This window comes from Salmo salar, chromosome 28 (genome assembly GCF_965601325.2).
Source record: "Salmo salar chromosome 28, fSalSal1, whole genome shotgun sequence".
Lineage (NCBI taxonomy): Eukaryota > Metazoa > Chordata > Actinopteri > Salmoniformes > Salmonidae > Salmo > Salmo salar.
Genome location: NC_138318.1, coordinates 29,280,572 through 29,293,183, shown reverse-complemented (window position 1 = coordinate 29,293,183; position 12,612 = coordinate 29,280,572). Strand labels below are relative to the sequence as shown.

The 12,612-nt window shown below is 40.6% G+C and overlaps 1 protein-coding gene across 1 annotated transcript in view; it reads right to left on the bottom strand.

Moving 5' to 3' along the window:
* LOC106589783 (KH domain-containing, RNA-binding, signal transduction-associated protein 2) overlaps window positions 1-5,666 on the bottom strand; it is a 115,370-nt gene extending 109,704 nt beyond the window's left edge. Inside the window, exon 1 of the mRNA XM_014180115.3 lies at window positions 5,170-5,666. Within this exon, the coding sequence (XP_014035590.2) occupies window positions 5,170-5,260 (91 nt within the window). The 5' untranslated portion in view covers window positions 5,261-5,666. The remainder of the gene's footprint in view (window positions 1-5,169) is intronic.
* Window positions 5,667-12,612: the final 6,946 nt, after the last annotated feature.

Genomic DNA, 12,612 nt, shown 5'->3' with positions numbered 1-12,612 from the left:
TGTATGCAGCATTGAAGGTCCCCAAGAACACAGTGGCCTCCATCATTGTTAAATGGAAAACATTTGGAACCACCAAGACACTTCCTAGAGCTGGCCGCCTGGCCAAACTGAGAATTCAGGGGGAGCAGGGCCTTGGTCAGGGAGGTGACCTCTGTCAGAGCTCTAGAGTTTCTCTGTGGAGATGGGAGAACCTTCCAGAAGGACAACCATCTCCGCAGCACTCTACGAATCAGGGCCTTTATGGTAGAGTGACAAGACGGAAGCAACTCCTCAGTAAAAGGCACATGACAACCCATTTGGAGTTTGCCAAAAGGCACCTAAAGGACTCTCATACCATGAGAAACAAGATTCTCTGGTCTGATGAAACCAAGATTGAACACTTTGGTCTGAATGCCAAGCGTCACTTCTGGAGGAAAGCTGGCACCATCCCTACTGTGAACCATGGTTGTGGCAGCATCATGGTGTGGGGATGTTTTTCAATGGAAGGGACTGGGAGACTAGTCAGGATCGAGGCAAAGATTAACAGAGCAAAGTACAGAGAGGTCCTTGATGATAATCTGCTTCAAAGCGCTCAGGACCTCAGATTGTGGCCAAGGTTCACCTTCCAACAGGACAACAACCCTAAGCACACAGCCAAGACAATGCAGGAATGGCTTCAGGACAAGTTTCTGAATGTCCTTGAGTGGCCCAGCCAGAGCCCGGACTTGAACCCCATCGAACATCTCTGGAGAGACCTGAAAATAACTGTGTAGCGACACTCCCCATCCAACCTGACAGAAATTGAGAGGATCTGCAGAGAAGAATGGGAGAAACTCCCCAAATACAAGCTTGTAGCGTCATACCCAAGAAGACTCAAGGCTGTAATCGCTGACAAAGGTGCTTCAACAAAGTACTGAGTAAAGGGTCTTAATACTTATGTAAATGTGATATTTCCTTCTTTTTTTTTATACATTTGCAAAAATGTATAAAAACCTGTTTTTGCTTAGTCATTATGGGGTATTGTGTGTAGATTGATAACAATTTTCTCAAATGTGGAAAAAGTCAAGGGGTCTGAATACTTTCCGAATGCACTGTGTGTACTTTAATTTGTTGTTCTGTGTGGCTCAGTTGGTAGAGCATGGCACTTACAATGCCATGGTTTTGGGTTCGATTCCCATGGGGGACCAATATGGGGGAAAGTACAACAATGTATGCACTCACAAGTCGCTCTGGATAGGAGAATCTGCTAAATTACTAAAATGTAAGAATTCCATGATACCTTTTCCCACACCTCTTTGAAACATTGACCACCAAACAAGAGGGAATGGCAGCTCCTGGCATGATGCATATAACTGTAAACATGTATAATAGTGTAGAACTACACACAGTGCATGCTAATATGCAGTAATTAATACTAACTTGGTATTATTCATTCACAGAAATGCCAGTAGTGCGTCATGAACCAGTTTATAATACACCTTAAGTAATTGAGGTTCACTATGTTTGTCATCGTCTATAGGGGCACAAACGGTTGAATGCCAGGCCAGCCATCCACTGTAAATGCACCAAGGTTTCCAAGTGTTTGATACCCCTCAATTCACTCCATTCCAGACATTATTAAGAGCCCTCCTCCCATCACCAGCCTCCTGTGAACTCAATACACTATAACTCGCCACACTATCCCCAGGTCCTCTGCTAAGAACATAGAAACACTTACTGCTTCAGTGAGAGGTATGCGACCTCTTGCCTGAGAATGTGAAATTGACAATGCACACTGGCTCTCTCAATGTGAGTGCTTATTTTCTCAAAGGCTCTGGCCTACAGATACAGTACAAGCATACCACACAAGATCTATGACTATACTGAAGAATACTGGTGAGCATTGATAAAAACTAGTCCAGGTGAAAAGACGTCCTACATACACGGCAGATAACCAACAGCATTCTCATCTGAAGGACACTAGTATCTACCACTACCTGACGCGCACAACAAGACCAACCCAGTGCTCTATGCAACAACTCCACCAGCAAATAGCCCTAAATGTCTATATCCCTTTGAGTAAAACTTCTAAAACATTATGATGAGATATACTCTTATCACATGCACCTTAAGACAAATGTCAATTGCCAATTTAATTAATTTCACTGGTGCCTCCATGAAAATTACTGATTAGAACCCTTGTGGAAATCCTTCAATTACTTCAACTTGGGAAGAGATATCATCTCAATCAACCATGTAGATTATCACCGGCTAATTATTTCTACCAGTTAATGGGAAGGAGGAATTTACACACACATATGGACTTTTTTCTTCCCTTTAGACATTAGTAATAGCTAGTCTAATATACAAATTCCCATAGATTATTCCGACTAGGCATGCATTTGTTTTAAATGTGCAATGATGTACATGATGTACACATACTCGTAATGCATAAACTACACAAATGTAAGGAAAACATATAACTGAAGAGGTATATGTCACGTTGGTATGAATGATCGGGAGACAGATGCAGGAATGCGTAATAGGTTTTTTTATTGCACCCAAATTACGGCATGCCGTGTAAAGGCACGGGGACGAAGACCAAATAAACACTAAACAAAACACAGGGTTGAAACCCAAACAAAAGAGCGAGGAGTACCTCGAATAAATAACACACACGCACAATGATTAACACACGGGACGAGACCCGTAATCATCTGCACAATCCACAAGGGCATGAAAGCCCAAAACACACAGCATAGGTACTCACACGCACCAACGGACATTGTAACAATAATCGACAGCCCAATGGAAACCAAAGGGCACACGTTTACAAGTACTAATCAGTGGGAATAGGGGACAGGTGTGCGTAATGAAAGTTATGGAGGGATCCGTGACAGTATTGGTGATATCATTGGTATAATTTCAGTCGTATTGGCAGCTGTGGTTACGGTGTGGTACAGTTATAGCAGCAGCAGCTTGCTGGTTCAGTGGTAGCAGTGGAGGTAATAGCACGTTTGTACCATGGTTAACTGGGGCATAACCTTTTTTAAAGCCAGTAATGACACATGGCTTAGAGGTCTTCTGAATTACATCAACTTTTTTGTCTGATTAAAGCTGCAATATGTAACTTTTTGGGGTGACCTGACAAATTCACATAGAAATGTCAGTTGTAGATCTGTCATTCTCATTGAAAGCAAGTATACAAAGCGGAAGATCTGTTCTATATGCGCTATTACTATGCTTCCGTTCTTAAGTTTTGTTTTTGCGTCTTTTACTTTTGGTTTTGTACTCCAGCTTCAAACAGCTGAAAATACAATTTGTTTGGTTATGGAAAATATACACTACCATTCAAAAGTTTGGGGTTACTTAAAAATGAAGACCAGCATCCCGGAGTTGCCTCTTCACTGTTGACGTTGAGAATGGTGTTTTGCGAGTACAATTTAATGAAGCTGCCAGTTGATGGCTTGTGAGGCGTCTGTTTCTCAAACTAGACACTCTAATGTACTTGTTCTCTTGCTCAGTTGTGTACCGGGGCCTCCCACTCCTCTTTCTATTCTGGTTAGAGCCAGTTTGCGCTGTTCTGTGAAGGGAGTAGTACACAGCGTTGTACGACATCTTCAGTTTCTTAGCAATTTCTCGCATGGAATAGCCTTCATTTCTCAGAACAAGAATAGACTGACGAGTTTCAGAAGAAAGTTATTTGTTTCTGGCCATTTTGAGCCTGTAATCAAACCCACAAATGCTGATGCTCCAGATACTCAACTAGTCTAAAGAAGGCCAGTTTTATTGCTTCTTTAATCAGAACAACAGTTTTCAGCTGTGCTAACATAATTGCAAAAGGGTTTTGTAATGATCAATTAGCCTTTTAAAATGATAAACTTGTATTAGCTAACACAACGTGCCATTGGAACGCAGGAGTGATGGTTGTTGATAATGGGCCTCTGTACGCCTATTTAGATATTCCATTAAAAATCTACCGTTTCCAGCTACAATAGTCATTTACAACATTAACAATGTCTACACTGTATTTCTGATCAATTTGATGTTATTTTTGGACAAAACAATAGCTTTTCTTTCAAAAACAAGGACATTTCTAAGTGACCCCAAACTTTTGAACGGTAGTGTATTTTACAGTGGTTTAGATGGTACAATAATTCTCTACACTATAGTTGTTTGTTTTGTAAAATAAACTGAATTTATGCAAACTATTCGAATTTTAGAAACCAGGAAATGGCAGAGAGATTTCTGCATAGTGCACCTTTAAATAGCTGAACAAGCTGAATAGTTTTATTGTTGGCCTCTTGCCCGGTTTCACTGAAGTCAAAACCACTCAGCAAAATACAGTCCTGAAGCTCTCCCGATATATTTCTGTAGATGTTCTTTGATTCCATTTAGTTTAAAACAGATAATTTGTGCTCCCAAAGTTCACAGTCATCACCACTGAACCATAGAAGCTTGGCTTCCAGGGTATGGTTTGGGGGCAGTATTTAGGCTATTTCAGGTCCAGGGATGGGAATGTAGGATGGCGAAGCCCCACTATAAAGGAATCACCAAGGTCATATTTGCTTTGTGTAGAAACACAAACCCACGCCCCTTTCAAGGTGTAAGAACACCCTGACCTGCTATTCACACAGTTAAATCTCTAAATATTGTCGTGTGTGTATGTGCGTGTATGTGCGCGTGCGTGTGTGTGCGCACCATTCCCTGTCTTATCTTCATCTGAGGATCGCTGTTTGATAGTCTGACATGAAGTGACAAGCATGGCAATTTTTGGGGAAACATTTGTAGCCTACTATTTGGTAAAATGGAGTTGAGGTCGAGGCTGAATTTTATTGGGGAAAGTTTCTCTGACTATCTGTCGCCCTTACAAATCCAGTAACACAAGCTATGATTAAAGTGTCTTGTATTTTCTCTTGGATGGCACTACCAACACCAACAAGGAATCTTTGAATAGATAAGTTATATAGCTCGTTTTAATGTATTTTAACACACCTTTGGTTCAATTGAACCAGTAAATCCACACTTTTCAGTCTTGTGCGTAATTTTATACGCAGTAGCTAATCAGTACAGGTATCCACCCCTTCATCTCCCAACATACTGTATGTGATGCCTGTGGACACAATGGACTGGTAGACAAAAGCAATAAAATAATCTACAACACATTGATAATTGTAGCGATAAAGACAGGCCAAAACAATGACACGTTACCTTCGGCAAGCAGACGCATTGCATGAACAAATGAGGAGTCCAGCGTATCTTTCTCGGCCATCAGCTCCGGTAAGCATTTCTCCTGATCCATGATAAGGTACCTCTCCTGTTCACCGCTTGTGCAGGTGAGACGACAAAAGTGATGAGGGTCGGAATGCGCGTCTCTCTTCCACTTGGTAATTCTCTTTATAGGTAGGCTACCGCAAAAAAATCCGTAAGTAATCTCTTCAATTACACGTGATGCTTGACTGAGAACTGAAAGAAATTCAGAGCTATAAACACATCTCTCCACATCCCACTCCCTCCTGGAGAATCAGCCACCTTAGCTACAGAGAGACTGCGTGGCGCTCCCCGCCCCTCTGAAACACGATTGGTCATATGAGACAGACTATTCGCATACAACAAATCTCAACACTGTTATGGTAATGCCCTGTTGTAGTAGGCTACAGCGAATATTTTCCTTCAGCCGCTGTCCTTGGTGCTGAGCATTTCTCACGTGTGGAAAGAAGCAGACACATTTGAGTCAATTAGCAGACGCCCTTATCCAGAGTGACTTACACTAGTGAGTGCATACGTTTTCATATTTATCCATACTGGTCTCCCGTGGGAATCGAACCCACAACACTAGCGTTGCGAGTGCCATGCTCTACCAACTGATCTACACGGGACATAAATGCGGTGACGTTAGATAGGCAACACAATAAACCTGTTAATATGAATGAAATGCAAGGTCTAGGCTACCGGGCATTAGTGTCCATGCATTGTTACAACTCTATTCCTTTTACTAGACAAAAAGTATTTTGACAATACATCTGTGGCAGGTGAGAAATGCATGGCCAAAATGGAATTAGGTTGAATTTCTTTAAGGCAACAGCTGTCTTACACAAATTAGTCTGAAATGGAAATAAAGTAGATGGTACAGATCAAACATCTCAAGGCATTCCTAAAATTAATTGACACAATATAAATGAGCCATTAAGTTGATTGCCACAATTTAAATGTGACTTGCTTTGTTCCAACACAATGAAACATTAAGTGAGAAGAGGTGTTTGTTTTCATCTCCATTTTATATGTGAAAATATCATAAATACTCGGGACATGCTGGCCAAAGACTGCACACACTTGGGTGAAAATGTTTTGTCAATCCGTACACTCTTAGATAAAAGGGTTCCTAAAGGGTTCTACCGCTGTCCCTATAGGAGAACCCTTTTTAAGTTCTACATGGAACCCAAAAGTGTTATACTACCTGGAACCAAAAGGGTTCTTCAAAGGGTTCTCCTATGGGGACAGCTGAAGAACCCTTTTGGGTTCTAGATAGCACATTCTTTTCTAAGAGTGTAGGAAGGACATGTGAAAAATAATGTTGCATGTAATGTTTCCTCAAGCCTGCCTTGTGGTTTGAGAGAGCTTATTTTGGTAGGCCTATGAATACTAATCAATGGATTTGTTGCGAGCTTCTACTTGCCAAGTTGGATTAGAATGTGGTGACAACAAACCTCCAGAAGGGTCACACGCATGCAGGTGCGCGCACACACACACACACACACACACACACACACACACACACACACACACACACACACACACACACACACACACACACACACACACACACACTCACACACACACACACACACACACACACACACTTTAGTAACTGTATAAATCCAGCTCGTTTCATTAATGATTGAATGGATTATAGACCTGCGTGTCATGAACGTAACTGAGCATAATCACCTATCATATAATTTCAACCCTTCTATTATGAAACATTCTACATACTGCTACAGCCTCTTAGAGGATACACTTATAGACATTCTAAATGGTAGAAGCATTAGTCTTTTAACAGCTTTCCTTGTCCTCCTCAAGGCCACATATACAGCAGCTTATACCAATGTCCATTACAAGATGGGCTCAGTCGTATTGGATTTGGTTTCTTGACATGATGTGCTCTCTCTGGGAGGCTGAGAGGAAGAGAGAATGTTCCATAACCCAAGGACAAAGACATCCTCACTAAAACACAAAGGTTGTCTGATCTCATAGCTTAGGGAGTGCTTACTTAGGGAGAGCTAGTGTTATCATGTGTATTTGCACGACAAGACCAAGTCGATTTGTTGTGTAGTTTGCATGCTCCTGGGTATAACAAATACTGTAGCAACCTGCATTGTTATTATAATGATAACAGTATTTCAATGCAGTGACAAAATGGTGGTTGTTTGTTCCCAACTGATCTTTATGTTTTGGTATAAACTGTAAGCTGTATGCTTCCTGACATTGGTTGATGTTCTATGTTTGGTGGATAGGATAATCAAAGGATGGAGACTAATTGCCAATTTGGTGATTTCTAAGAATTATCCACAGGTGGGATTGAGGGAACTAATATTCTCAGGAAGTTAGGAATAATGGTCAGCATCTTTCAAAAAGGAATATTTTGTGAGATGACTGCTGAGATTGTACTGATTAGAGCTGGGCGATAAGGACAGAAATCCATATCACAATAAATTGCCTGAATTGATGTGATAACGATAAATAGAACGATAAGTTTATAACATTAATGTGGGACACCATTTTTTTGTATTATCCTTAAACCACTACTATTAGTGTGATGGCTGTAGCCATCTATTGTTCCATGAACAATCACCCATATTAGCAACAGTATTACATTTCAAACTTCACTGTTCTCTAGTATAGGCTACTTATCCTAATGAACCATATCAGCAAAATACCTGCGATATCTTTTCTCTGATTGGTTCCCCTGTGAAATATCTACTTGGTTGTATAGTCTAAAGACAGAGTGGTATGAGATATGTTAGGAGGGATATAATGTTCCATTTTAAAACATGTATGACCATATGAATAACAGAACCAACATTTATTAAAAGGTCCAATGGAGCTGTTTCTGGGTAACAATTAAGTACCTTACTGTGATTGTTTTCAATTCAAATGGTAAAAAAAAATAAACAAAAACACTCTATCTTCTTAGCAAAGAACAATTTCTCAAGTAAGCATTTTGCTAGGACTGTCTGAGAGTTGTCTGAGTGGGGAGGGGAAAATTGAAAATGATCTGTTGTTGGCAGAGAGGTTTGGAACCCTCTGTCTTATTGGTCTATTTACTAATTTACTGCCAGGCCAAAACTCCATCCCACCAAAACAGACAGCAAATTTAGGAGGTCCTTTCAAACAGCTCTTACTTACACTAAAAAGGCATTATCATCATTTTCACAATTTCACAGTATTATTCCAACCTCATAGCGTGGAAGTATATATAAACCACAGGAAATGTTTTTGACTGCAATGGGCCATTAAGAATGCACAGACTAGAGGAAAGGGTCAAGTATAGCAAAAGGGACTATAACAACCATCTCTGAGAAGGAAAAACACCCATTAATGAAGAATTTATTTGAACTTTGATCTAACAGTACCTTTAGTGCACCTTTTTCAAAGTACAATACTTGAAAGGGTGTGCTATGGTGTAACTTTTACAAGGTATAAAAATGATCTCCGAATTCCAGTAGTGTGCTCAAAGGCAGGTTAGCCAAGTTAGGCAGGCAGGAAGGTTGCAGACATATTGCAAATACTTTTCTAAAGTTAAAATGTATCTTTAAAAACACTTTTTAATGGATGTTATTCCAAGAATAAGATCATGAAAGTATGTGAAAATCACTTACACTGCCACAGTCTAAAATGCATTTATGTACTGTTTTAGTTTGCCACAGCTGCATAGTGATATGAAATGGATGGATTCTTGCAGCTCTCTGGTGGCCAAAACATAAAACTGCATATTCAGAGTCCTAACGTGACAGACAGTCCACATTGATTGATGATTTGAATTTATATTGTCCATAAGATTCAGAAACAGGCAGTTTATGCATTTGTGGCCTGCAATTACAGCACTAACAGCTCTGAACCATGTCAGCAGCGAATGTTTTTAAATCACAAACCAAATTATTTTCTTTTTACTATAAGCTGAACATTATGAACTGATTTAACTCTTCTTGTATTTTCATTATAGTGTATAAAAGATACCTCAAATTAAAGTCCACTGTTATTTCAAATAAAAAATGGCACACTTTTAAAAATGTCAAAGAAAATGTCAAATGATTACAAGCACTACAAAATGACATCTTATAATGAGATCTGGCACTATAATTTTAACCTCTGTAAAGTCATAATGTTCTCACTAGGTAGGTGCAACCTGGTGCAACCTTATATATGTGTCAAAAACCCAGTGTGAATGGAACAGAAAAGGAGATGATGAATTTGTTATTTTAGCAGGGACCCAGAATGTGGAAATCCAATATCCCTGTGTATGAATTATTAACTAGAATTGGTCAGTGAAGGGAAGGTAATATTAAGGTATGGTCAATTTGGGACCAAATGGCTCTCCTACACTCTTAGAAAAAAAAGGTGCTATCTAGAACATAAAAGAGTTCTTCAGCTGTCCCCATAGGAGAACCTTTTGAATAACCCTTTTTCGTTCCAGGTGGAACACTTTTGGTTCCACGTAGAACCCTTTTGGGTTCCATGTAGGACCCTTTCCACAGAGAGTTCTCCATGGAACCCAAAACGGTTCTATCTAGAACCAAAAAGGTTCTACCATGGAATCAAAAAGAGTTCTCCTATAGATGCGGTAAAGAGGTCAATGGAACGCAGACCGTGGGGGATAAAAGAAGGACGCCGGATTGGCGCCCATTCAACACACCTGATCTAACAAAGTGGATATTCGTCAACTCCGTCATGACTGATGTATTGTAACAGATCCACAATGTGGTTACTAAGTCCTATTTGGATGTATATAGCTGTTTTCATAACATTTAGAAGTTGTTCCTTTTCAGGTCTAGAAGAAGTGACTGCTAAATGCTGACTACCGTTCGTACAGTATAAGCTAGTAGTATAACTAGCATACAGAAATCGGTGGTAGGGTAATCAAAGTCATTTTTAACTGCAATAGAGTTGATCAGTGACGATGACAAGAACATGTATTGGGATTGACATCAATTTTTACCTCAAAATAGTGTGAAATACACATATAAACAGTAATCTAAATGTAGGCTCATTTTGCTGGGGGGCAATGAGGAGATTCGTCATCTTTCCCACATGCATTTCCATTGTCTGGGTCGAGTTCCATTGACCTCTGCACCGCATCTATGGGGATGAACCCTTTTGGGACCCTTTTTTCTAAGATCCTCTCACTTTCTACAACGGTCCTACAATCACTTTAACCTTATTTCTCACTGTATGGTTTGTCTATTTTTCAAACATATTTTTTCAAAAGTTCAAAGTTAGTTACTTTAAGGACCAGTTCTCTCTCTGTGGGTCTAACCCCAAGAAGTTCGGGAAAACGGTTAAAGACCTGGAGAATAAACCCTCCTCCTCACAGCTGCCCATGTCCCTTAATATAAATGATGTGGTTGTTACTGACAAGAAGCACATGGCTGAGCTCTTTAATCACCACTTCATTAAGTCAGGATTCCTATTTGACTCAGCCATGCCTCCTTGCCTGTCCAACATTTCCTCATCTCCCACCCCTTCTAATGCAACTACCCCCAATGCATCTCCCTCTTTTTCCCTTGCCCCACTACAAAGTTTCTTCTTGCAGGCAGTCAATGAGTCCGAGGTGTTAAAGGAGCTCCTGAAAATTGACCCCCAAAAAATGATATTGTCAGATGGTTTAGACCCTTTCTTCTTTAAGGTTGCTGCCTTTATCATCACCAAGGCTATCTCCAACCGTATTAACCTGTAACCTTCTGGGGAGGTTTCCATTGCTTGGAGGCAGCCACGGTTCGTCCTTTATTTAAAGGGGGAGATCAAGCTGATCCTAACTGTTATAGGCCTGTTTCTATTTTGCCCTGTTTATCAAAAGTGTTGGAAAAACTTGTCAATAATCAACTGACTGGCTTTCTTGATGTCTATAGTATTCTCTCTGGTATGCAATCTGCTTCCGCTCAGGTTATGGATGTGTCACTGCAACCTTAAAGGTCCTCAATGATGTCACCATTGCCCTTGATTCTAAGCAATGTTGTGCTGCAATGTTTATTGACTTGGCCAAAGCTTTTGATACGGTAGACCATTCCATTCTTGTGGGCTGGCTAAGGAGTATTGGTGTATCTGAGGGGTCTTTGGCCTGGTTTGCTAACTACCTCTCTCAAAGAGTGCAGTGTATAAAGTCAGAAAATCTGCTGTCTCATCCACTGCCTGTCACCAAGGGAGTACCCCAAGGCTCAATCCTAGGCCCCAAGCTCTTCTCAATTTACATCAACAACATAGCTCAGGCAGTTGGAAGCTCTCTCATCCATTTATATGCAAATGATACAGTCGTAAACTCAGCTGACCCCTCCCCGGATTTTGTGTTAAATGCTCTAAAACAAAGCTTGCTTAGTGTCCAACAAGCTTTCTCTACCCTTAACCTTGTTCTGAACACCTCCAAAACAAAGGTAATGTGTTTTGGTAAGAAGAATGCACCTCTCCCCACAGGTGTGAACACTACCTATGAGGGTTTAGAGCTTGAGGTAGTAACCTCATACAAGTACTTCGGAGTATGGCTAGATGGTACACTGTCCTTCTCTCAGCACATATCAAAGCTGCATATCAAATCTAGTCTTTGTTTCTTCTATCGTAATCGCTCTTCTTTCACCCCAGCTGCCAAACTAACCCTGATTCAGATGAAAATCCTACCCATGCTAGATTACAGAAACATAATTTAAAGATCAGCAGGTAAGGGTGCTCTCAAGTGGCTAGATGTTCTTTACCATTCGGCCATCAGATTTGCCACCAATGCTCCTTATAGGACACATCACTGCACTCTATACTCCTCTGTAAACTGGTCATCTTTGTATACCTGTCACAAGACCCACTGGTGGATGCTTATTTATAAAACCCTCTTAGGCCTCACTCTCCCTATCTGAGATATCTACTGCAGCCGTCATCCTCCACATACAACACCCGTTCAACCAGTCACATTCTGTTAAAGGTCCCCAAAGCACACACATCCCTGGGTCGCTCGTCTTTTCAGTTCACTGCAGCTAGCGACTGGAACGAGCTGCACCAAACACTCAAACTGGACAGTTTTATCTCAATCCATTCATTCAAAGACTCAGTCATAGACACTCTTACTGACAGTTGTGGCTGCTTTGCATGTTATATTGTTGTCTCTACCTTCTTGCCCGTTGTGCTGTTGTCTGTGCCTAATAATGTTTGTACCATGTTGTGTTGCTACCATGTTGTTGTCATGTTGTGTTGCTACGATGCTGTGTTGTCATGCGTTGCTGCCTTGCTATGTTGTTGTCTTAGGTTTCTCTTTATGTAGTTTTGTGTTGTCTCTCTCGTCGTGATGTGTTTTGTTGTATATTTAATTTATTTTTATTCCCAGCCCCCGTCCCCACAGGAGGCCTTTTGCCTTTTGGTAGGCCATCATTGTAAATAAGAATGTGTTCTTAACTGACT